The sequence below is a fragment of the Cydia pomonella genome, chromosome 5 (genome assembly GCF_033807575.1).
Source record: "Cydia pomonella isolate Wapato2018A chromosome 5, ilCydPomo1, whole genome shotgun sequence".
NCBI lineage: Eukaryota > Metazoa > Arthropoda > Insecta > Lepidoptera > Tortricidae > Cydia > Cydia pomonella.
In genome coordinates, this window is record NC_084707.1 from 19,544,972 (window position 1) to 19,569,972 (window position 25,001).

Consider the following 25,001-nt stretch of genomic DNA (forward strand, 5'->3'; position numbering starts at 1 on the left):
CTTAGTAAATTATATTTACAGTTGAATTCACGCATTTTTACCGAGCGATATGTTTTGAAAGGGATAAAAAAGGTTATCAATATCAATTCGACTGTTTTTTTTTTGTATATTTGTTACCTCAGACTTTGTCAATATCCCAGTCAAATTAAGGGTTTCAGCTAAGGGAGAGCTGGAAATTCGTATACTTAGAGATACACTTTCATTATAGCATCTAAAATTTGTCTTACAAGTCGTAAAAAATATCGTGCGCGCGACGAAAGTTATTCCAGGTCAAAGGTAACAGAAATAAGTTTTTCGCTAATATCAAGGTTTCTAAAGCTCCAATGATGTTTACATCTATTACATAAGAATCGTAGATCATTAACTTAACGTTACGTACGTCGTGACGTTATGTTCCAAACATTTTTTCATGCGGTCAATCGTTTTCAAGATAGCGCCAAACGCGCAGCGGTCAGCCAAAGGTAGGTACTGGTTGCAAGATCAGATATGAATATCTATAGATCAATGATTTCAAAGATAAGCCCCATGCATACAGTTCCGACCGAACATTCTCGTTAAACAAAAGACAACGCCATCTATTGTATACTGAGTAAACTATGTGGCCGATCAGAGCAAAGATATAATCAATTTTCTTTGGCCAGAGACATACCTACATTAAAGAATGTCCCAAAAAACCTGTCTAGAAAAATAGCTCTAGGGAGACCTTAGTCGTTTTCTTTCTTAACGGCGACGATGAAGTGACCATCATCGCAGCTAAACAAGCCATGCTACTATTTTATTAATATATATGTCATTACTATAGATTCTGCCGTGCTAGTTTTCACTTAAGAATACTACCTACAAAATACGTCATAACCAAAGAACCTTGATTTTTACTGAATGTCAACATTTATAAAGGGACTACTCTTAAGTGAGTTAATAAACTAGGCTAACTACCTCATCAATAAAAATGACATTTATTTTAATAAATATGGTAATAGCAGAGGTCTCCCTCGAGCTATCTCGCTCGGCACGTTTTTTGGAGGCGAAAGTGCAGTCTACTGAAATATGTGTCTCTGTTTTCACCGCATCGTATCTAGCGCCGCCGAGCAACGTCACAATGAAACAAAATAATAGCTTGTTTTAAGCAATAAATTAATGTATTACAAGATGATTTACCGATGATATGAAATCGTATGTCTATTTGATTTTTCTGTAATATGTAGTTTTTACACAATTTTTTGTTTTTGTTGATCTTCTATCAAACTATAATATACATCGTTGTGTGTATAGTTAGTTATCTACGGAAGAGGCTTTGAAATATGATAGGGTCATCGAACTTAGAAAATTAAACGTTCCTCCATTAATCATTCCAGTGGAGACGCGGTTTGGGTATTTAGGAAATGTCAAGTAACTTGAAATGAAATATTTACGCACGATGAACCTTTTGTCGCAGGTGAAACGTAAATTAAACAAAGGCAGAAATCTGATTGGAATATTCATAAATATCATATATATATAATATTGTCATAAATATCATTAAATTAACTTAAGCTAGATTGTTGGTTATTTATAAATTGTCCGTACATTAAATAACATAAAATGAAAATTACACCCTTCCTTAAAAATCTACTAATCTAATGTTTTGCCGATTTTACACAAAATAATTATTAAGAAAATATGAATATTACTTACGGTACTAACATAAACTCTTTCCCTAAAATGAAATAAGAACTGCTAGGACTTACTAATTACCTTCGTATTGTAAGTGTTTAAGTTGAACTAGCTCGTCAAGCGACGACTCTTGATACAGAGGAAGCTGGCACAAATCCTCTACAGTTATCATAAGATATAACTAAGATTTAAGAATAAAACGCACTTTTATATCACAGACTCTTGACGATTTCTTTAATCAATATGATCTAAATACGCCTAATTATAACAGAAAAAACAGTCTACGTCTAAAGTAGGTATAGTATCAACCGAGGATCGGACTAAGATGCCAGAAAGTATTATGAACAACATGAACATAGGTACTTTGTGCATTAATACAATACTCCTACTTCTATTTTCAGTCAAACAAATTGAAGAAGAATTACAAATACATTCGTACTAAATTTACCTTGTTATTCCAGTTCCATACAGTAGCAAATAAACAATAAGAAATATAATAATTACAGGCATCGGAGTTTTTACCGCACTGTAAGACTTTAGCGAGCTATGGAGTCAACATTAGTAATAAAATTCAACTCATATTCATACTCATTCATTTATTCAATTTTATAATCAAGGACAAGAATGTTGAGTTTGTTAACGATCCTTTCTTTTTTTTCTTTCAGGACATAAACATTACAAATAAGAATAATTACTATTTATTTGTTGTATTGATTCATTTAATATTCATATTATTTATTTCTCTTTTAATATACAAATTGTTGTCTTTTAAGAAATTTCGTAATATAATCCATACCAAAAATGGTCCTTATTCTTATTTGTAATATTTATACTTTCAAAGACAAAATTATAAGATCATATATAAATTCGATAACGTTCTTGTCCTTGATTATAAAATTGAAATCACTAATTAATTAGATGAATGAGTACGAGTACGAATATAAGATGAGCTTTATTGATAATGTCAATTCCATTACTCACTAACGTCTTACACGTGCGATAAAAACTCCGATGCCTAATAATGAATAAATAAATATTGGACATTTTTACACAAATTAACGAAGCCCCACGATGAGCTCAAGAAGGCTTGTGATGTGTGTACTCAGACAACGATATATATACATATAGTATATAAATACTTAAATACGTATATAAAAACACCCATGACTCAAGAACAAATATTTGTGCTCATCACACAAATAAATGCCCTTACCAGGATTCGAACCCAGGAGCAACGGCTTCATATGCAGGGTCACTAACCACTAGGCCAGACCGGTCGTCCAAATAAATTAATAAGGTCGGTAAATATATATAGTTAAAACTAATATCCTCTCATCTTGTCTGAATAAGATGCCATTAATACCATTATACCTAAACTTCTAGTATATTGAACTACCAACCACATTACTCATAAATGTGGTAAATTAAATCAATATCGCCTAAGGATCTCTTACTGGCTATTTTTATTTGCTATTTAATCTCCTTACATTATATTAACTATAAATTAGGTTCACCTACGTTATAAACAAACACGAAATTATTACATTTACTGGCATTCAAAAATAATGTACCCGTGACAACAAGGTTCTGTCACAAACATATTAATCTAAACAATAAGGTGGCTATTTTTTGTCAGTTTTTATCGACTACGGCAAAACCAAATATTATATACCACCATCCATATATAAAACTATTGTTTTATATATGGATGGTGGTATATAATATACATTAGCGTACTATATTCTACCGCAGCGGCAATACCACTAAGCCGGCATTGTATATAGCTCGGGTGACATACATATAGAGGCTACCTACGTTTAGATTGCCTTCCAAAAAGCATTAGATCTAATATCTAATCAAAATTAGTTGGGTTAAAGTTAATAAAACTTTTCGATGTTATACCACCATTGAGGTACTATGTAGTACTAGAGAAGGCATCTCGAAGAAAACGTTTTACTTCATTGCGTTTAGTACGTCTCCGACTACTAGCGAGATGCCACGCATATAACGAAAATTGTTAAAATAATGAAAAATGCCTTTATGTGTAATGAAAAATTATACTAATAATACCTATAAACATATTAAAATCAATATAATGACATTCCATTGCGAAAAACTGTTGTTTAAAAACTCAATTTAAATTATATTGAAACGTCAATTAAAATCATTCAGGCTCATAGGTTACATTTCGCAGAAGTAACACGTAGGTAGGTTATTGTTCACAGAATATATGCAAAGTAATTACATATAATTCTTTAACCCGTTATTTTTTATAGTTTTTTTACTTTTTTACTTAACATAAAGAGTTATTTGTGCTATAAACGTGATTAGAAAAACAACGAGAGGTAGTAAGAAAGGGTTTTATACCTATTTTATATGATTTTTATATCGCTCATGTTACATACGTAAACATTATTCGTCACAATTGAAAATAATAAATAACATTTAATCACGATTCTTTGCCGTGCGTATGTAGGCAGAATATGAACAGTTGTCATAACAGTTTCGCCTCGGGCTTATTCTTTAGCTTAGTGACAGACGTCAAACATCAAATTTGTTCTCGATAACCTTTCTAGTACGTACCTAGTACATTTAAGTCAATGGGTTATACTAATAACTATGCTTAGATCGCTCAACCGATAAATTGTTTCTCTGGCCTAATTCCAAATGATCTGCAATCTCTTTAAATAACACTGTTCATGAACATTAACCAATGAAAATTACTGAAAACCTGTTTATTATCCTTTAAAAGTTATTAAGGTTGTATCCAAGCCAAGGTATAATTTGTCTTGTTCGCCGACAGCCCGGGGCGCCGAACTCCCCGAACACATCGCCGCTCCCGGTACGTTTCAATGTTATGCTAGATATCGTGGGCATAATTTCACGACAACTTTACTCCTTCATCTTTTAGTTGTCTAACAACTTCGGGGCACAACTCTTCTTCGCGAAACTTGTAACCGCAACTAATCATCTCTTTAACTACTTTGTAGTTTTTCTTCAATGACTCCAACCATATCGTGTAAGAGTAGTCGGGCCAGATACCGCCATATCTCTCTGGCAAATGGTCAGGGTGGATATGTTTGTGCAGGGATTTTACATCGTATCCGTGGAAATATATCCTGGACCGCATTTCAGCGTTGAGGAACGGCTTGAAGATATTGTATATTTTGTCAAATACCCATGTGTGGTTTATAACGTGGATGGCGTGGGTATTTGCAGGAAAACAGGACTGGAACAAAAAAATTAAAGCTATAAGATAAAGACAATAATATAGACTAAATAAATATGAATCCAATGAAACCTTAAGTTGAAAACTTTTTCACTGTGGCTGGCAATACAACGTCAAGGATGCTACAGAGAAATTCAATCAGTGATAGTAGGTTTATGTGTACGTTCTTAAATAATGTTTGGTCATAGTTATTTATAAAGCAAACCGGAAAAAATTAATTGGTACACCAAAGCCAGTTTGATTTTTTGTAATCATTTGAATCAAGTTTTATTGCATAAAATATCACAGACAAAGTTTTGCGTGGCACAACTTCAATTCTTACGTAACTTAAATGCTACAAAACAAATAAATCTGTGAGCTTGGGCACATATCGACATGCTGAATCATGGTACACAACATAAGACATATGATACTTTTATCCTTAAATTTATCTTTTAAGGGGTTCAAAGTTATAAGGGAAACACTGGGGGAAAGAAAATTTTAATACGCGGCAGTAGTATAGAGAGCTAGATTGTAATAAATACCCCCAACAGCTTGACGATCTTGGAGGCGATGGCGGGCGTGACCTGCCAGGCGTGGTGAAGCCCGATGTCTTCCAGGTCGAAGATGGCGTGCGCACCCAGGATTTGACTCGCCGGCTCCATCATGCCCAGCTCCATGGCTATGAGTGTCGCCCTGAATAGATCGTTCGTAGGGATCGTGTTCGGGTCCCAGCAGCCTGCAAATATGCAAATAATCATACTGTGGAGAATTACATGAACAATCGGAGTTAAGATTACCCATGCTAAAATAATAAAAAAATACAATGAAATATAATAAGTGCTTAAGAAGAAGAGAAAAAGAGAATACTCCATCCATACGTTCGAGGCGACCAAGAAACTGGGTTTTTATTTCACCATTAATTATTTGCCTTGGCCACTGGATCTTCAGTCTCGTTGTTTTTATAAACCCTGACATTTTCCCCTGCTGTTCTCATTAGAGCTAAGTCATGTACTACCACTGATAGCCGTTGTCGATGAGCATTCCGGTAACATCATCTCTCTCTCTATTTTTACATATTATTGATGGTAATCACCGATCCTGTAGATCATGACGCGACGTCCGTCCTGCGCGAGGTAGGGCGGCACGGCCAATATGCTGCTGTCACCCACGGCGCGCAGATCCAGCGGGAACACGTCCGAGCACAGCTGCGGGTTCTCTTCCCGGAACTCATAGTAGTTTACCATCTGTAATAACGATTTGCAAATGCTTCAAATAAGTTGACAAGAGGGTAAAGATGACACCTCGTGCTATTATTGATACCTTCACTTAAGTTAATTAATTCTATCAGCCAACATGAGAAAACAACTCAAAAATTGCTTTAAGTTACTTTCTTTGCAACTCTTGTTGATAAAATGCAACTTTCTCATTAGTTTTTAAAGAACAAAGAAAGCCTTTAAAAGCTTGTGTTCGGAAAAATTATCTACCTTTCTTACTTTATGTGTTGCGTTTTTGTAAACTGTACGCACTTACATATAAGGGGATTTTAATTTATTCCGTTTTCCTGTCATATTCGTAGGTACAGATATGTAGTAAATACATTTTTTCCATTATATTTTTCGTAAACGTTCGTGTTTGTCATGCTACTTCAGTCTGCCTCAGTATACCTTTTGTACTGCGACTGACTGAAATAACATTATACGGTACGACCGGTACTTTTCCGTGAAAATACGATGAGAAAGAAAGGTTTATGCACTACATCTGTAAATATTTATATACATATTTGCCTTTTTAGAGACTAGGAATTGAGCAATACGGGGAATGGGGATTATATATGGGGAAAGGAGGCATTGAACTAACCGCTAGCTATATAGATTGTAGGCGTAGGTGTAGCTAAATAACAATAATGAAATGAAATAAATGAAATGGAAGCATTTATTTCGGACAAAAATACATCCATATTATGTTAGTGTTACCACTTATATTAGGTGTGTTAGTAGAAAATATAATTACAATTAGACTGCACATGTAAAGACATCCAGTGAGTGAGGATAGGGCTGTCCATCCTCTCAGCGATCACCTTCAGGAGAGTGTTGGTACTGCTCCACACACGCTCGTCCAGGGACGCCACCCGCTTGCGCAGCACGGCTTGGAAGTAGTTCCCCACGCGGCGAACATTCCCGACGCGCTGCAGCGCCAGGGCAGCCCCAGCAACCCCCTGAAGGCGTTACTGTACTGGACGCGCAGAGCACTGTAGGCTTTTTTGGTGTAGTCACTCCACAGGTTGCACATGTATAGGGTTTGACAATACGAATAATAGGAATAATAGGAATAATATTAATTTTTCACCACACCTCCTGGGGCCTTATTCGAGATGCACAACTGTCAAATTTCGCGTCCACATCAAATCAACACTTGATTCTATCGCATGTTGATTGTATCAAGTGTTGATTCTATCAACTGTGGATATTATCATTTGGAACAATCAAAACTCATTCATAGAAAAAATAATCAAACAAAAATCAACTTTGTTTATTACTACTATATAGTTTGAAATGGCTCTGAACTCAAAGTGGTTCGGTTTGATTTGATTGTCACCTGACTGTGGATTGCTAATGTCAAATTTTGACAAGTGTTGATTTTATTGCTAGACTTTTTTGTCCATGGGCTTGGGCACCATCTTGGATTTTTTGACGTACGACAGGGAATACCCTTCCTTTCCTACAATATATGGCATAGAGTAAAGCGTCTTTTTTTTTTAAACATAAGTTTACAGGAATCAGCGACATCTTGTATTCGATAGGATAAGTAATGCGCTATGAACAATGCGGCGGCGAGTAGTGAAACTGTACCTGACAACGTCAATCAATTAAAAAGTGACCACACAGTTGATGGTCGATAAAGGCGATTATTAATTGAATTTTAACGAAAATAAAGAACTATTGACATGCGATCTTTTTGTTGAACCCACACCTACACGTCGAATAATTCTCGCTCCACATATTCTCCTATAAACGCTCAAAATTGTAAAAAAAATTGATGCAATTTACTCCGCACCCAGTCTCAAGTTGCTTCTAAACCACGTTCACGAACCAAGTTGTAACCTAACACATCTGTAAATATAAGGCATATGATTTAGAGATAAAGTCCGTTTTTTTTTAAATTACGAGATGGTTCATGAATAACCTTTATTACTATAAAAATAATACTACATTTGTCAAATTTTTTTTCTGTATTGTGCTATTACATAATGCATAAAATTGATATAAAGATAGGTACCATAGTAGCTCGCTCACTTGGTCTATCAACAACTATTTTAATGTTCTTTGTACTCGTATACGCGACCCCATTGTATGTACAGTCGCCATCAGATATATCGGAACGCATGTATGAGATCTCAAATTATTAAGATAAGACCTACTGTACTGTCTATATTACTTACCAAGACCTAAGTACCTATTATTTATATGTACCTACACAAAGAGAATTCCTATGTTAAAAGGAGATTAAATACATATTTTGTTATTCAACTACAAATAAAATAAAAATTATCTTTTTCAGTTAACACATTTTTTTACCGATTTCTTTAAATATTTTAATATAACATTAAAGTATTATGTGACTATATTTCATTGTCTTCGGTGTAGATTATTTACTGATTTTCCAATTTCCTGTATCAGTTTGGTACCAGGAAATATAAAAACTACACCTCTTCAAAAACTTTGCTGGTAGTTCGACATCTGTAAGTTTAGATATAAAACATGATAAAAACACTTAAGTCAAAAACGTATACATAAAATATTTGCCCTATATTCTGGTCGCTCGGTAGGGTGCTCAGAAGGCTGGGTGCATTTCCGCGCTGGTTAACAATGCTGATCCTCTGGTCACCAGAAGCCTATATAAGGCGCTCTCATAGAGCCACGCTAGTGCCCTAGAGTTTCAAATTCAACCCCAAGTGCCACAAATATGTAGTTAAGGGTTTAAATTCTGGATTAAGAAGATGGAATACTGTTCGCTAGTAAGGCCATAGGTATTAGAAAAAAATAATAGTAGGAGACGGCCGTGGTCATGGTAGGTGGTACAGGTGGGCCAGGCAAGCTCTGAAATTATGCACCTATTTTACTATAACTTTGTTCACCTGTGTATATTTACTGTTTCCATGATAATCATTTTTAATATGTAGCCCGTGTAATCGGGCTGTATCATTAGTCTCATATTTTTTAACACAAAATCATAATTTTAATTCAATAATTAATGGTGTTTTACATATTAATCATTAATGTACCTATTTTGCAAAATTTTCTTGCATATAATAATATTGTTTACTTCAATTGACGTGTTTATTATTTTCGTTACTATGTCAACGTTAATACTTAAAAAATTATAACGTGAAGGTTGAGTCCGCAGTACAGTTACAGTTTACGTACATAGTGGCATTAGCATAGTCGGATTAGGACCAAACTCGAAATGTCTGAACAGTCATGAAATTTGGTATGTATATACGTTAAAGGCCCCTTTTTCATGCCCACACCATTTGACATTTGGGGACCTTGAGGAACCGCAGCCATCTTGGAAAATGTGGACCATCCAGGAGAAATTCGCGTTTTACTCTAAATCTACGTTCTTTATTCAATAATCGTGTAAGGCAACATTCAAGCTTATAAAATTCTACATAAAATAGTTTTAGACATCTTTGCGAAAAAAAATGATCTTGCTTTAAAAAATACTTGCTAAACCCAGATTTAGCCCTTATACCCTTTCATGGGATATTCTCTTAATAGGAAACTTGGAAGAATAAAAATTCCACTTTTAACTATACATTTGTATATAATCTACCCCAATATCAATATTTTACTTGAATGCAACTTAACCAGAAAGTAGGGTTATGGGTATAAGTACTGAGGATTCAGGACAGCCTGTAGCTTAGAATACTGGACGGATTTTTTAAATGACGTATTATTTAGCCCTAAACTTTTTTCTTCCGTTAATTTTAGTAACTTTGTATTGCATAGCACTTGTATACTAACTGTGGATCTACTGATGTCTGTTTTACTGTACCCCGGTCAATAGTTTAGGCGCTAGAAGAAAAAATATGATTTAATATTCGGAGTCCTCTCAAGGCGGGTGTATTGATTTTTCTTTAATAGAACAAGTAAAAGTAGGTTGTGAATGGCAAGAGAAATATAACGATATGTCATTTAAAAAAATCCGTCCAGTATCCTAATACCTAGCTACTGGGTGTACTGAAACATCAGTACTTACACCCATAATCCTTCTTTCTGGTTTAGTCGCAGTAGAGTAAAATGTTAATATTGGGGTAGACCACGTACAAATGTATAGTTAAAAATAGAATTCATATTCCTCCGAGTTTCCTTTCTAGAGAATGTCCCCTGGAAGTGTATAAGCGTTAAACTTAGATTCAGCAAGTATTCTCTATAACAAGATGTATTGTTCCGCAAAGATATCGAGGACTTTTTTGTGTAGAATTTAATAAGTTTTAATGTTGACTGTTGTGTTGATGGTACACATTTTCCAAGATGGCTCGGATTCCTCGAGGTCCCCAAATGTTAAATGGTTTGGGCATGAAAAATATATATATATACATAATAAATTTCATGACTGTTACAGAGATTTCGAGGTTGGTCCTAATCCGATTATGCTACATTGTGCGTCCGCAGCAAATACGGTTCTCCATACAAATGTAGTTTCGCTCTCATTTTAAATCGGCTAGCTAGATTGCTCTGAAACTTTGTACTTACAATAGGATATGGTATGTCTATGCCTATAATTAATTTAAAACATAAATGTGAAATAAGAGCCAATTAAGTTCAATATTAAGAATATGTGTCGTTGTTGACTCGCCGACAACGGAATTGAGATCTATATGGGTGCCATGTTCTGTGCTGTGTAGAAAATCCTGAAATTATAAAGGATTTGTCTTGGCTAGTTTTTACGTATAGCGTAGCCTATCACCGAAACGTCACAAACACCACGAAGGTTCGGCTTGTACGGGCCCTCGTTTTTCCTATATTCTTATACGCTGCGGAGACCTGGACTATCCGAAAGACAGAGGAGAAGACGATAGACGCCCTAGAAAGAGGAAAATGCTGGGGATATCCTGGACCGAGTTTCGGACTAATGTCTCCATCCTTAAAGAACTCCGCATACTCAGTTTTTTCGGTCACGTCTAGAGGAGGAACAACGACTCCATAGAGCGTCTAGTGGTGCAGGGTAGAGCAAACGGAAAAAGACCGCGCAAAAGGCCACCTATGCGATGGACTGACCAAATCAAATCTGCCATGAAGAGTCCGCTGAACGCATTTGCCAGAATGGCCCCCAACCGCGAAAAATGGCGAGAAATCGTACGGCAAGCAACATCTGCGCCTGATATCAGCAGTTGACCACGACGCTCTGCAAAGAGTACAACGACAAAGAAGAAGAAGACGTATCATATTTGTCTAAAATTTGGTTTGTTGGTACACACACAAGGGATAGTCTCTAGCTAGGTACGGGGTGCCACACTCGTCAGCGCGACGGCGATATTTTTTACCTTTTACCTAAAAATCTCAAATTTGTGTACGGGCTCAGCTCCTGTTTCGTCTTAAGCCTAAATTTAACAGATTCTGACTCATAGGGGGCTTTGAGCATGCTGTTGCGCTCGTTTTCAAATTTTGAAAAAAAAAAAACTAGCCTAACAACACAATAAATGCTTGTTTTTCCGCATTCTTCACTATATCTCCCTGTCTCACTACTATCTGACCTTCTAACCCAGGGGGGAAAATATACCTTATTGGGGCTACTCCATCTTCCTCATGATAATATATTTTACTTTACTGAAAAGCAATCGGTACATGTTACAAGATGCACATTGTTAAGAGCCGGGGTTAGAACCCACGACCATTGGTTTTAAAATGAAGCTTTGTATATAATTTGTATTTTTATAATAAATCTGTTTTCTTGTTGACATTTTGTGGTATTGTATTGCTTTATGTTAATTGTCAAGATATTTTTTTCATCCTGGACAATTGTCACATGCGTCACATGTACGTTTTTATGATAGATCTACATCGACGCAACTGCATGTCATTGTCAAAGGGCATATAATCACTACGTTTTAAGAGACGGGATTTCCATACTAGCGAGTGGAATCAGTTTGTTTCGCAAATCATTACCAAAATGTACGACAAAGAACTGTCAAAGAACCATAGTACCAACATAAGCGATTTAAATAGTGTAGTACGCTACACGCTTACGATTCTTATCGATATCGATAAAATGGGGAGGGTTGAAACATAGGCTCCTGTCTACAAATTTTGTACTCGAAATCAGGTTAGCATCGAGTCCACATTTAAGTTGTATGTTATATAGTGGATAGTTCTTAATTGGACTACTATCTGGTCGGGCTTAATGTGGACCCGAATTATTTTAATACAGTTTTTAAGTCGTGTTTTTTTATTTTATTAAATGCTTGATTTTCATAATGATGTGCACATACATGTTTGAATAAATGTAACTTTTCTATGGAAAGATGTATCAGGTCTTCGTTCCCAACAAATTTGGCCCACTGCCTGCATCTGAAAACATACAGCCTTGGAAAAACATGACTTTATCTACAGTTTATATTCCATGTGTTTGCTAATGAGATGATCAACTGATTATTTCGCGCTAATATGCATCTATAAATCATGTTTTTCGGAATCCAGTTATCAACAACCCTTTATCAATGCTTTAACTTTTTATGTATTTATATGTCTGTTAATCATGAGAACGGGTCTGGCCTTGTTGGCAGCGACCCTGCCTATGAAGCCGATGGTCCCAGGTTCAAATCCTGGAACGGGCATTTATTAGTGTGATGAGCATGAATATTTGTTCCTGAGACGTGGGTATTTTCTATGTATTTATAAATACTTATAAATTAGGTCTATGTACATATACATTATTACACAAACTGACTTAGTACTAAAGTATGAATGGCATGTGTTGTGGGTATATATATATATTGTTGTCTAAGTACCCACAACACATACCATTCATACTTTAGTACTAAGTCAGTTTGTGTAATAATGTCCTATAATATTTCTTTATTTATCATAAAAACAGAGATTAATTTTCTTACATTTTAGGTTAATATATTAAATAATCACTAGATAAAAAAAAATATGTTAACTAATGACCATTAATGCATAAGTAATAGATAATTTATGCATTATTAATCTTCGACGAATTAATTATGGTCATATTGCATGCTAGTTCTAAGGAAATTTCACATATTTAATTTAATTATTTACACTGATATACAAATAAAACTACAGTTATCGATAGTTATAGTACATCCCTAGTTCACAACGAAAAATAATGTAAAATATCTAATTTTCGATGTGTTTATAGCCTGCTGACCCAAAATAAGGTCAAAAGTATCTAAAGCAATACTTACCAGTCTTCATCCAAGGGAAATTTCGCCATAAAATCCCTTTTTTCGTGATTTTCTCGAGTGGCTCGCTTGCCACATATTTCACACTTAGTAAACCGTTTTCTCGCTGGCATTGTAACAAACTCGCTCTTTACTCTGATCACGGTTGACTATTTTCGATTTTTTTCACTAAATAATAAAGAAATTACACGAAATACCCGAACAAAACATTGAAGCCTTCAAAACAAACAAAGCAATTAGGCTGACAGTAGACTTGATGTAAACTTGACAGAATAAATAGCACTGACGTTTTCTTTTTCTTCGTTGGCAATGATTTGCGAAACAAATTCCATACAAAACTTTTTTCTTCCTAGTTGCGTCAGCCTGATCGGAATTTGGCAGCTAACTCCATCTTGCGTCCAGTAGAAGAATCAAAATCGTACAGAAAAAACTGCTCTCTGCCTTAGGATCCCCTTTTAAATGTCATAAAACCAAACATGGCAGCCATACCCATCGACAAAAAAGTCTACCGTTGATCTAATTTCATTTGACAGTTAACTAATACGTATTCGACACGCTTATATTTGACAACTAGAATCCTGACTAGAGCTGGGACTGCGTACCAAAAGTACGTCTCTGTTACTCGTACCAAAAGTACGTCTAAAATACCAGTTTTACGAGTATGACCCCCATTAGGCAGTTTACGTATTTGCCGTGCTTAGGCGTCTTACAAATAAGGATTATTTATACAAATATCGACTTATTATTTCGGTAAGGGTCGGAAATATGGTGACGTTTTGAGTGAAGGCCATGAATCTTGCCATATTTTTGTTATATATTATTACATTATTTTTAGATACAAGAGACACCCAGACGACCATCTGTTAACAAAATTTTATTTTACCTAAAGTAACGGTAAGAATGGAGGTACGAGGTGATAAAAGTTTCATATTTGTTTTATTTCAGAAATCAAAGTCCGTACTTTTAAATACTCGACAATCTAAAAGTAATAGTCTATTACAAATAACCTGTTCCTAAAACTATTCCGGTACAACGCCCCGCCTCTAGTGTGGATATTGTTCACTGACAGGTGGTGATAATAGCAATTCGACAAGTCACAATATTTCTCACATCAAATGGAAATCAACACGAAACGTCACTTTTAGCATGTCGAATAAGGGCCCTGGTAAAGGCCTTCTTGTTCAAAAACTAATGACAAGTTGAATTTTATCCACATGTGGGGCAAAGTAATCAAATGCAAATTTTGTGCTGTCTCCTTATGTTAGCTATGATAATTTTGAATGATACATTTTTTAATATTTTCATTTGGATTCCATTTTTTTGGTATTTCATGGTTAGTATTTTCTACGCGTTGGTCTGGTGAAAAAGATTGTGTTTCACTCGAAGGCAAAGTTTGGTTAACCCTCGTGCCTTGAAACCCTCGCAACGCTCAAGATTCCACTACTTGAACCACTCGCTATGCTCGTGGTTCAATTTTGGTATATTTGGCTTGCTCGGGTATCAAGGCACGAGCGGTTAAACAACAATTTTGCCACCTTATAAAACAAATAACTATTTATTGTTATTTAGTTATTATCCCAACTAGCAAAACAGTCCTATAAGAATTGATTTACTCAGCTTGTTATCGTATAATAGCCGAGTTACGGTTGTTGAAACACCACTACATCGTATATAATAGCGGTAATCACGACTATTTAGTGATTTTCGCTAATTTATGTTATAATCATGTCGTATAAACGTTTACAGCACTATCTTTTAGCACTTTTATTCCACCTTTTAACAAATGCTGAGTTAGCACGACTAAATCACTCATATTCAGCACTATTGTTGTATAGTAATCATATAACAGCTATAGAATAGCTAATTGCCTGAATAAGGCGCTTTAATACAACTGTTACCACCCGACTGTCTTTCGTGTTGCTATAAAAGCCGAGTAAAAGCAATCCAATAACTATTTGGCAACAATGTTGCGGTTACTGCACGCTTATATCGAATTTCGTATAATGGGGTTCAAACCGCTCTTATAGGAGCTTAAGTGTATTTACAGGTTTTATACAAAATTTACTCAGCGTAAAGTACTTTTAAAGAGTTTTGAACTACATTAACAGCACAAGTCAGCCATTTTGTCGTTTAGTTACAATTTGTACGTGGTAATTTTGCTAATAAAATGGATAGGAATAAGTGGAAGAGACATAAAAGAAGCGGTAAATTTCGTAGAAAAGTTAAAAACACATTAAATCAGATGATACTCAGCTATGATTTTGATTCTTCGACATGAGGAACCCTAAATCTATTAACATGGCCGCATCGTGTGTTATAAATGTAGCAGTAAACACAGTTACTCGACTTATAATCGAAATGAGATATCACACTAACTAGATCGTGTAAGCAAATTTTTACTTATTTTAATTAATATTTTATTATTTGAATTTAAGTAAATAGGCCCATGAATATATATGATCAAGTGCCTTTGGTTTTCACAATAAAGTATTTTTCGCACTAAGTTTTACTGTATTACGTTTACTAACAAACGGTAAAAACTTATGTACACATTGATGGTAAAAACATCATGGACGACATCAGTAAAAAATAATTAAGTACCGTCTTTGTTCCTTAATCTTGTTGTTTAATCGCTTACCTGAGACATATTTTTAGCACATATTAGTTTAATAAAAGCATTTTCTCCACTCTTACACATTTAAAATGCCGAGTAAAAGCAATTTGGTAGCTTTTACGTAACATACTTATTTGCCGAGAAAAAGCAGTGTGGCTGCATTTATAGAACAAATAATCGAATTAAGGCGCTATTGTTGCTATTAAAACACTAGAAGTGTTTTTATCTACTTTTACTCAAATCTTACATCATCGATTTGCTTCTTATACAGCGCTTACTCGTGTTTTATAACACTCTAGTCTGTATAAAGTGCGCCTTTTTCGCGTCAAGTAAACATTTACAGGACTTTTATTCGAGTGTTTGTTTATAGCATCAAAAAGCAAATATAGAAACTTGCTTGTAGCACATAGATTTGCTAAATATAAGTATTTTCAGCGAATGCTTTCACTTCGGTTCGGTTCATCGGTAGATATTAATAAACCAATATTGAATATCTACATTGATACCTAGTCAGCACACTTCCGAGTATTTGATAATATCAAATATGTATGTTAATTAGATGTATTAGGTGATAAACGGTCGCAATAAAAAACCTGTTGTTATTTTATAACCAGAGCTAATCACGCGATGTTACTGAAACACGAATAATATGAAGTATGCACCGAGTTAGTACCTAATGTATACAAGTAAGTAGGTATAGTCAACTTATTAATATCGACACGGACAAAGCGTTAAAAATATGTATACACGTTATTGCCCTTTCATTAAGATGGTGCGTACATATTTTTTGCAATAAGGTAAAAAAATGTATACATATTTATGAACTCGACTGTACCTAATAATTAACTGTAACATCAAATATGAAGTTTGAAAGGCAAAAATGTATCAAATTCTGGAAAATGTATGCCCTTACTTGATTACCTACCACTATTAAGAATACCAAGTACATTTAAGTAATAAAACCTACTTTCTTAAACCTTTTACCACATCACTTCATTATATAATATGAAATCGTATGCGACTTTTCTTGAGAAATAACCCAATAGCACAGTTTTAGTTTCCAAATAAGGTATTACGACTTAGACAATATCCATTCGAGCCCGAGGCGCTGGTTTAATTTAAAACTTATATAAAAAAAGCGGCCAAGTGCGAGTCGGACTCGCCCGTGAAGGGTTCCGTTCCATTTATGACGTATTATAAAAACTACTTACTAGATCTGGTTCAAACCAATTTTCGGTGGAAGTTTGCATGGTAATGTATATCATATATTTTTTTTAGATTTTTCATTCTGTTATTTTAGAAGTTACAGGGGGGGGGACACACATTTTTTCACTTTGGAAGTGTCTCTCGCGCAAACTATTCAGTTTAGAAAAAAATTATATTAAAAACCTAAATATCATTTTTGAAGACCTATCCCCTAGATACACGTATGGGTTTGATGAAAAAAAAATTTTTTTTTAATTTTTATGGCGTATTAAAAAAAAACTACTTACTAGATCTCGTTCGAGCCAATTTTCGGTGGAAGTTTGCATGGCAATGTATATCATATATTTTTTTTAGATTTTTCATTATGTTATTTTAGAAGTTACGGGGGGGGGGGGGGACACTTTTTACCACTTTGGAAGTGTCTCTCGCGCAAACTATTCAGTTTAGAAAAAAATGATATTAGAAACCTCAATATCATTTTTAAAGACCTATCCATAGATACCCCACACGTATGGGTTTGATGAAAAAAGATTTTTTGAGTTTCAGTTCTAAGTATGGGGCACCCCCAAAATTTATTGTTTTTTTTTCTATTTTTGTGTAAACATCATAATGCGGTTCATAGAATACATCTACTTACCAAGTTTGAACAGTATAGCTTTTATAGTTTCGGAAAAAAGTGGCTGTGACAGAATCGGACAGACAGACGGACATGACGAATCTATAAGGGTTCCGTTTTTTGCCATTTGGCTACGGAACCCTAAAAACCGGCCAAATGTGAGGCGGACTCGCGCACCGAGGGTTCCGTACAAACCTGTAGGTATATATTATTATATGGTGTAACTAAAAATTTACGGTTTTGGCAATTTTCCTTTATCTGTGCTATAAGACGTTACTTCGTACCAAATTTCAAGATTCTGAGTTCATGGGAAGTACCCTGTAGGTTTTGATTCCCTTGGAGTGGCGAAAATTCTTCTCTTTCAATCAAATCAAATCTTTTGATTGCGTTGGCTTAGAAATTTGATTTTTTCACAGCTCTAAGGGACAGTAGACTTGAGTATTTGATTGTTTTAAATCAACACGAGTTGCGAATTACCTATTCGCACGTGTATCGTACGACGTTTTACAGTACATATGGCTCTTTAAAATTTCGACATAGTAACTTAATGTACTAATTATCGCACTAGTGCGATAAAGTAGCGCCATATGTACTGTAAATATTATTAGTTTGTTGCCATGGTAACCCATACAATTTGACAATACGTGTGCCAATAATAATAATATTAGACTAACACCGTTCGAGAAATGGGCCCCAGGGATCCATTTCTCGAATGGTATTAGGCTAATATTATTAGTGTGTTGTCATGGAAACACATACGATTTAATAATTTGTGGACTAATTTTAGACTAATAACCACTTGAGAAATGGGCTCCCGAGCGTTAACGTCAACGTCAAGCGAATTCGATTGGGTTCGCAGGTTAAGTCTTTTAAGTAGAATATAAAAAGGTCGCCAATATCGACTAGAATAGTTTATTTTTACATGCTCCAGTAAAAGTAATTTCCTATAAATGTCCGAAATCAACTTCATTTGTCAAAACACAAGACCAGGTCACGGCTGTGGGATGGGAACCTTTCCAGCCGGCCGTATTGTGATTATTTCACCAATCGACAATACCCGTCGTAATTAAAATGACTTGAATATACAAAAGCGTTGCTTAACACATTTTTACGACCGTTACATAACCTTTTTATGAATAAAAGCTGTAGGTAATTTTGTTGTGTCTAACTAAAAAGTACAGGGTTTTAAAAATGTTGCCCACTCGGCAAGGCAATAAAGTACAAATTGAAACAAATCGTCTAGTATTTTCTTCTTCATACTTCAAGTATTATTTAAAAATAACTGCATTCGGGGCAAAAAATAAGGATGACGGAGGAGAAAAGATACTGATCAAATTGATCTAGATTTCAAAAATTACCTATGTTTATACCTAATGAAATTAAAATCTTACCAGCCTGTGCGCGCGCTGAGGTATGAATTTTCGGGCACGAAGGAATTTGATCAGGAACTCGTCGTCAATCCGGTGTGGCGTACATTCACCCCGTTCTGTGAACACGTAGACTACTAAATTTCTGGGAGGGCTAAGTGATGTTGTCACAAAAAAGGTCATATTTCCCTGGCTATAATCTGATTTTATTATTGTTAGATCAGCGCCCTTAGAATGTTATACTCGAAAGGGAAAGGTTAATTTGTAATCATAAAGTATTGCTTGACATTCATGAAAGTTGTAAGACTTTATTTTATATCCCCAGCCAGTTCATGCAATTTATAATATATCAAGTTAGGTTAGGTAATGATTCTTATACAAAAATAAGTGCACCTTTCTATTTGTTACGGGTGCGTTTCATTCGATACGATAAGTTGATATATTCTTGATCCATATAACGTTTAAATATGAATGACATAAATAATACATTAAACATATGTAAATGATGTCGTTTTTCTTATTAGATATAACTAACACCTAATAGTAAGCTAGTATTTAAGTATTAAAAAATATTTAGCTTAATGTCAGGTGGTGTCGGTCTTGAGGCGTTACGTGGCGTAGCTCGAAGATGGCCTTTAGTCGAGTGTCGGGGTCTTCACCGCAGTGCTCCCGCGCGAACTCCTGCACCTCGACCGACACGTACCCTAGGTGTAGCACTAAGTCGGCCTCGTAGCGTTACCGTACCGTATACTATGTCGCGCAGCTCAGAGATGGCCTTGAGCCGTGTGTCGGGGTCTTCTCCGCAGTGCTCCCGCGCGTACTCCTGCACCTCGGCCGACACGTCCCCGAGGTACAGCTCTACGCTGTACGCCGGGCTGGGCATTTTCTGGAAAATAGGGACAGTGCCTTAATGATTTAGATACCACGTAACATGGGTCAAACAAAATATTTATTTTGTTTGCGTAGTAAATACAATCAATTTAGTACGGTGCGTAACAGCGATTGGCAATCAGCTTCGCTTATATTTTGGTTGATGACTGATTTAAGTTACAAGAGTTGCATAGATTTAATGTAGACTACAAATATCTATTCTCTGTTTAAGTTTTGCATATATAAAAGCATCCACATAATTTTAGCAGGTATAGTGAGCTGCAAAAGTGCATAGTTACCCTTTTTACGAATTTTAATCAGTCCTAAAGTGGGCATGCGCTTTTAAACCTGATATTTTACCAAACCATATTGATAACCGCTGGCATGTATTGGACGTATGTTGTATTATATGCTCCATAAAGAACGTTAAAGTGGACCCGGGTACGTCCTTAAACTACGTCCAAAAGAGAGGTATGGGCATTGTGAATTTCTTCTCGCTTTGTGTGGTAAGGCACAGCCAGTGGATGTCATTCCAGATCTAGAGCAGAGCCCTTACAGAAAACCGCAGCCAAATAACACTAGACCCTACTCATAGTGTTGTGTTCCTGCCGGTAAGTAAGGTTGCCAGAGCTCAACGAGGGGGGGGGGCGGGTTTAGGGTCGGCAACGCGCATGTAACTCCTCTGGAGTTGCAGGCGTACATAGGCTACGGAGACTGCTTACCATCAGGCGGGCCGTATGCTTGTTTGCCACCTACGTAGTATTTAAAAAAAAAGTAAAATATCACGCTTATCACGCAAGCTATAGTGCCAAAACTAACGAATAAAACTTGCACAACGTTTGTATGGAGATGGAGAATGCCTTGCCCTACCCTGCGCCTTAAGCTGGTTATTATATCACAGTCATCACATTAGGGTCTAATGTTGCCTCCACTAGGCCACACTGGAAGTGTAAAACTGCTTCTCTTACAAAACTAGCTACCTACTTATTTATGCCTGTCACAATGTTACTAAACCTACAACGACTCATGCAGCCCTGTCTAAGGTGATGGGCTGATGACTTTGTCTCAGTACTATGCGCATTTTGCTAAATGTGGTTTCTGTGTGACTAAACATAATTACCTACTACATAACTAATTTAAATAGTACGGGCGACAAACAAAATTACATGCACGTATGTACCTAGGTGACTGGTGACGTTTGTTTAGGTCCGAGGTTTCTACACGTGTGGGTAAATGATTAAGCACAATGCTTATGCAGTGCAAAACTACGGATCAAAGTACGAGGGGCAAACAGAATGCTTTTAGAATAGAAAAACTGTAGTATTTTAATGCGTGCATAAACTATTTCTGATCACGCGTTCATTAGATATACTTAATCACCCTAAAACGCACATTTCATTCTCCCGAAGCCCTTGTACCTATTTGGCAATCAAAAAAATCCCTCCTCGTCGCTTCGTTCTCCTCAGTTCTGATGATCCTGACCCCCTATGTGGATCACATGATTCCGGATAGCAGATTTCCAAGCCTTTCGATCTCTTACAACCTCTGAGGCATCATGGACCTGGGGGCCTAGCCACGATGCCAAGCATTTGCGCTGTAGTGAACAAAATGCTAATGTATCTCTATCACTTTTCCATATTAGTGCGATAGAGAGACATTAGCATTTCGTTCGCCACAGCGCAAACCATTGGCATCTTGGCTAAGGCCCCGGGATGGAGAGCATTTTTCTGATTTTCTTGGACAATTGCGTTGGACTGCAGCCCCTCCTTTTATTTTCTTCCACCTAACCAATGACCATAAGTTTTTCTAGTTTGTCTCAAGTCTTCCTGGCTATATGTCCAAAGAATTCAAGAACTCTCCGGAGACATGTGGTTGAGAGCCTGGTGGTGACTTCGATCTCCTTGAGTACCTATTGATGCGTTGGTCCGGTGTTCGGCTCAAAAAGTGCGCTTCCTATCAGTCGATTTAATTGTACAGGTCTCAGACGCATACATAAAAAAATATAAAGAATTATATTTTCATAAATATCTGTTTCAGTTATATTATATCTAATTAGCCCAATCTAAGAACGTTTATATTCTCATGCTCTGAAAGTGGGTCTTAGTTATACAATGAAGTATGCAGAAAATAATACGTTTCTGCTCTAGAGTATTTTACTTTCTAGTACTTTTTTTTCACTTTATATGATAAGCAATTAAAATTATGTTTTAAACGGTTTCGTGGTACAATTTTCATTGTGATATTTAACTTCCCATTCCATTAACGATACATTTACCTAAATTGTTAGTTGAAAGTACCCTCAAGAAATATCTAGGTATGTACTATCAAATTTTACTTTCCTCGTATTCGAAATGAAAAGTAGTTTTTTACTTGGGTGAATGGCATCATTTCAGCCTCGGAATATTGGCGCCAAAAGTACCTCGACAGAAATGAGTGCTTTTCATCCCTTGGCCAACAATCTAATTTCATAATGACATATGCATATTATAGGTATCCATCTTTCATTTTAACATGCTTTTACTCTACGGCTATTATTAGAATGAAGTGTTGGTTTATATCTCGAGGTTTAAGTATACTTTATGCACTTGTGGGTGTTTGTTATTGCTCTTGTTGTGCTTACGTAAATGGCCTTCACATTTTTTATCGACTACTTCACCGCGTTCACCACAGACTGACCAGTATATGTCTGAACTCTGACTACGCTTAGTTCTTCTTCAGCGGGGTCTCTATACTTATACTAGAAAAAAAATCATAGTCGAATGAAAATGTTTTGGAAATTATAGATCTGATATTTGCTCTTGCTAGGTAAACTCGCGGGTCGTTGACCCAAACACAATATGTACGAGATAAATAAAATTATAAGATGGCCTTGCACTTGAATGATGAGTCATGGTAAGAAAAAACGTAGACATCCAAGTCTACAAATAGTAAGTAGTAGAAATTTGAAATAATTTATACTTATTTACATGCGAAATATTAAACTAGCTTGAAATAAGATGGCATAAAATTCGTAGGTGAAATATATTATTATATTGACTATCACAATTTAATTTTTTTGCTGGCTGTAGCTCCTTGGTATACCTACTTTAACCTAACTTTAGCATCTTTAGAAAGATTTCTATAATCCCAACATCGATATGGTTTATTTTGTTGAATAAATTTTTTCTGAAAAACGAACTCACTGCAATCGAAAGGATTCGCAAGCAACCGTCTCAAGTCGTCTCAACCATAGTGAACCGTCTTATTAAATCAAATGTACGTTGCTTTGACGGAGTGTTACGCTCTTAGAAGAAACTAACAATGTGTTATTAAAGATGTCTGTCCGATTAGTATTCAACTTAGGCTACCTAGTTTCGACACTTCTTACTTAACATCCGAAATGGAGGTTAGGTAATACAGTCATAAAATTTGTGTTACTGTGAACAGGTTTGTTCAAATCTGATCTGACTTAATAGGTGCCTTCGTTATGTAAGATGAATCTCATAAGCTATATGCATTACTAAATGCTAAAGTCTGCATAAATTAAGCGTGCGTGAGAAGAGGGAGGACATAACATAACACTTCCTCCTTTTTAAATCGGTACATATTGAATTATAATAATTGATGTTATCATACCTTAAATTTTTAGCTTGATTTCATATTTATGTTTTTTAATATTATGAGTAACTAGATAGATTGGATGTTGCTGTAACGAGGCAAAAAATGCTTATACACCGTGTTTTTTTTTTCGTTAATTTCAAGGGTGCATCCCTGAACTTAAATTAAGGAACTTTCTCTAATACACCGGTATTCTAATTAACTCCATTTCGGAGATAATCATTAATTAATTTTGATCTTATAAGGCCCTTATGAGCGTGTACACTTGCCTTAGAGCCAGTTTACATATTGATTAGTGTTTAGTACGAGTTGATACAGTTTTAAATTGGTTGCTCGAGTTAAATGTAAAACCCGTGTTACAACAACACTATATGCAACATGCTGTAATTACTTTTTATAAAACAATTTTTTTTTTGATAATGAACTATGCCATTCAACTTCCCTAAACGTGCTTACCGATACCCCAAAGTTAACGGAATTCAATAAAAACACGGTGTATAAATAAATCTCTCGCGCATGAAAGAGACCTGTGTCCAGCAATGGGACGTATATAGGCTGAATATATTATATTTAGCCTATATACGTCCCATTATATCGTATCATTATATAAATAAATAAATAAATATTATACGATGTTATTACACAAATTCACTAAATTCCCACAGTAAGCTCATTAGGGCTTTTGGGTACTTATAGACGACGATATATATAAAACATATAATAAATATTTATAAATCCTTAAATACATAGAAAATACCCATGACTCAGGGATAAATATGCGTGCTTATCACACGAATAAATGCCTAAGGGCAGGATTTCAATCTGGGACCATCGGCTTCATAGACAGGGTCACTACTCACTACCCACTAGGCCAGCCCGCGCTGTATATGCTGTATGCGCTGTGTATGTGTATGCGCTGGTGACAATGAATTTTATTATATAACGTAACAGAGGAAATAATTAACATAATGCTGTTGCATAGCAGTTTCACAGTGATGGTTTCTTAAATGAAATGAACCGAATAGGCACTAATATTCACTTGCATCTTGCATAATAGTCGCCAGTTACGTTCCAAACTTCACTCTTTCATTATTTGCAAAATAAAATGTTACGCACAGGTTTCCTGCGATGTTTACTTTACGTAAACAACTTTCAATGAAATGGCTTAGAGGCATTTTACCTGTAAACCTCCATTATTATGCAGATGGCAGCGACATTCGTTGCGTGGAACTAATGGTGCATAATAGGAGAAAAACATGGGTTATACAAGAGACCAATCATATAATGTGAACAAAGGGTTTCCAATACAAACACTGTAAAGTCTATAAACACTTTCCTTGGATGTAAGTATCACTTTAAACCAAAAACTGGAGGTCCGTGTATGTTAATATCCCCATGGAGGATCTGTGGATAGATGCCATGCAATTATGACCTCGGAG

At 35.6% G+C, this 25,001-nt stretch overlaps 1 protein-coding gene across 1 annotated transcript in view; it reads right to left on the bottom strand.

The window, feature by feature from the left end:
* Positions 1–1,464: 1,464 nt before the first annotated feature.
* The window catches only part of LOC133518031 (alpha-tocopherol transfer protein-like), a 40,618-nt gene continuing 17,081 nt past the window's right edge, over positions 1,465–25,001 (bottom strand). Inside the window, exons 2-6 of the mRNA XM_061851579.1 lie at positions 19,840–19,981; positions 19,120–19,214; positions 5,958–6,108; positions 5,407–5,600; positions 1,465–4,882 (exon numbers count right to left, since the gene is read on the bottom strand). Coding sequence (XP_061707563.1) covers positions 4,535–4,882; positions 5,407–5,600; positions 5,958–6,108; positions 19,120–19,214; positions 19,840–19,978 — 927 coding nt within the window. The 5' untranslated portion in view covers positions 19,979–19,981 and the 3' untranslated portion in view covers positions 1,465–4,534. The remainder of the gene's footprint in view (positions 4,883–5,406; positions 5,601–5,957; positions 6,109–19,119; positions 19,215–19,839; positions 19,982–25,001) is intronic.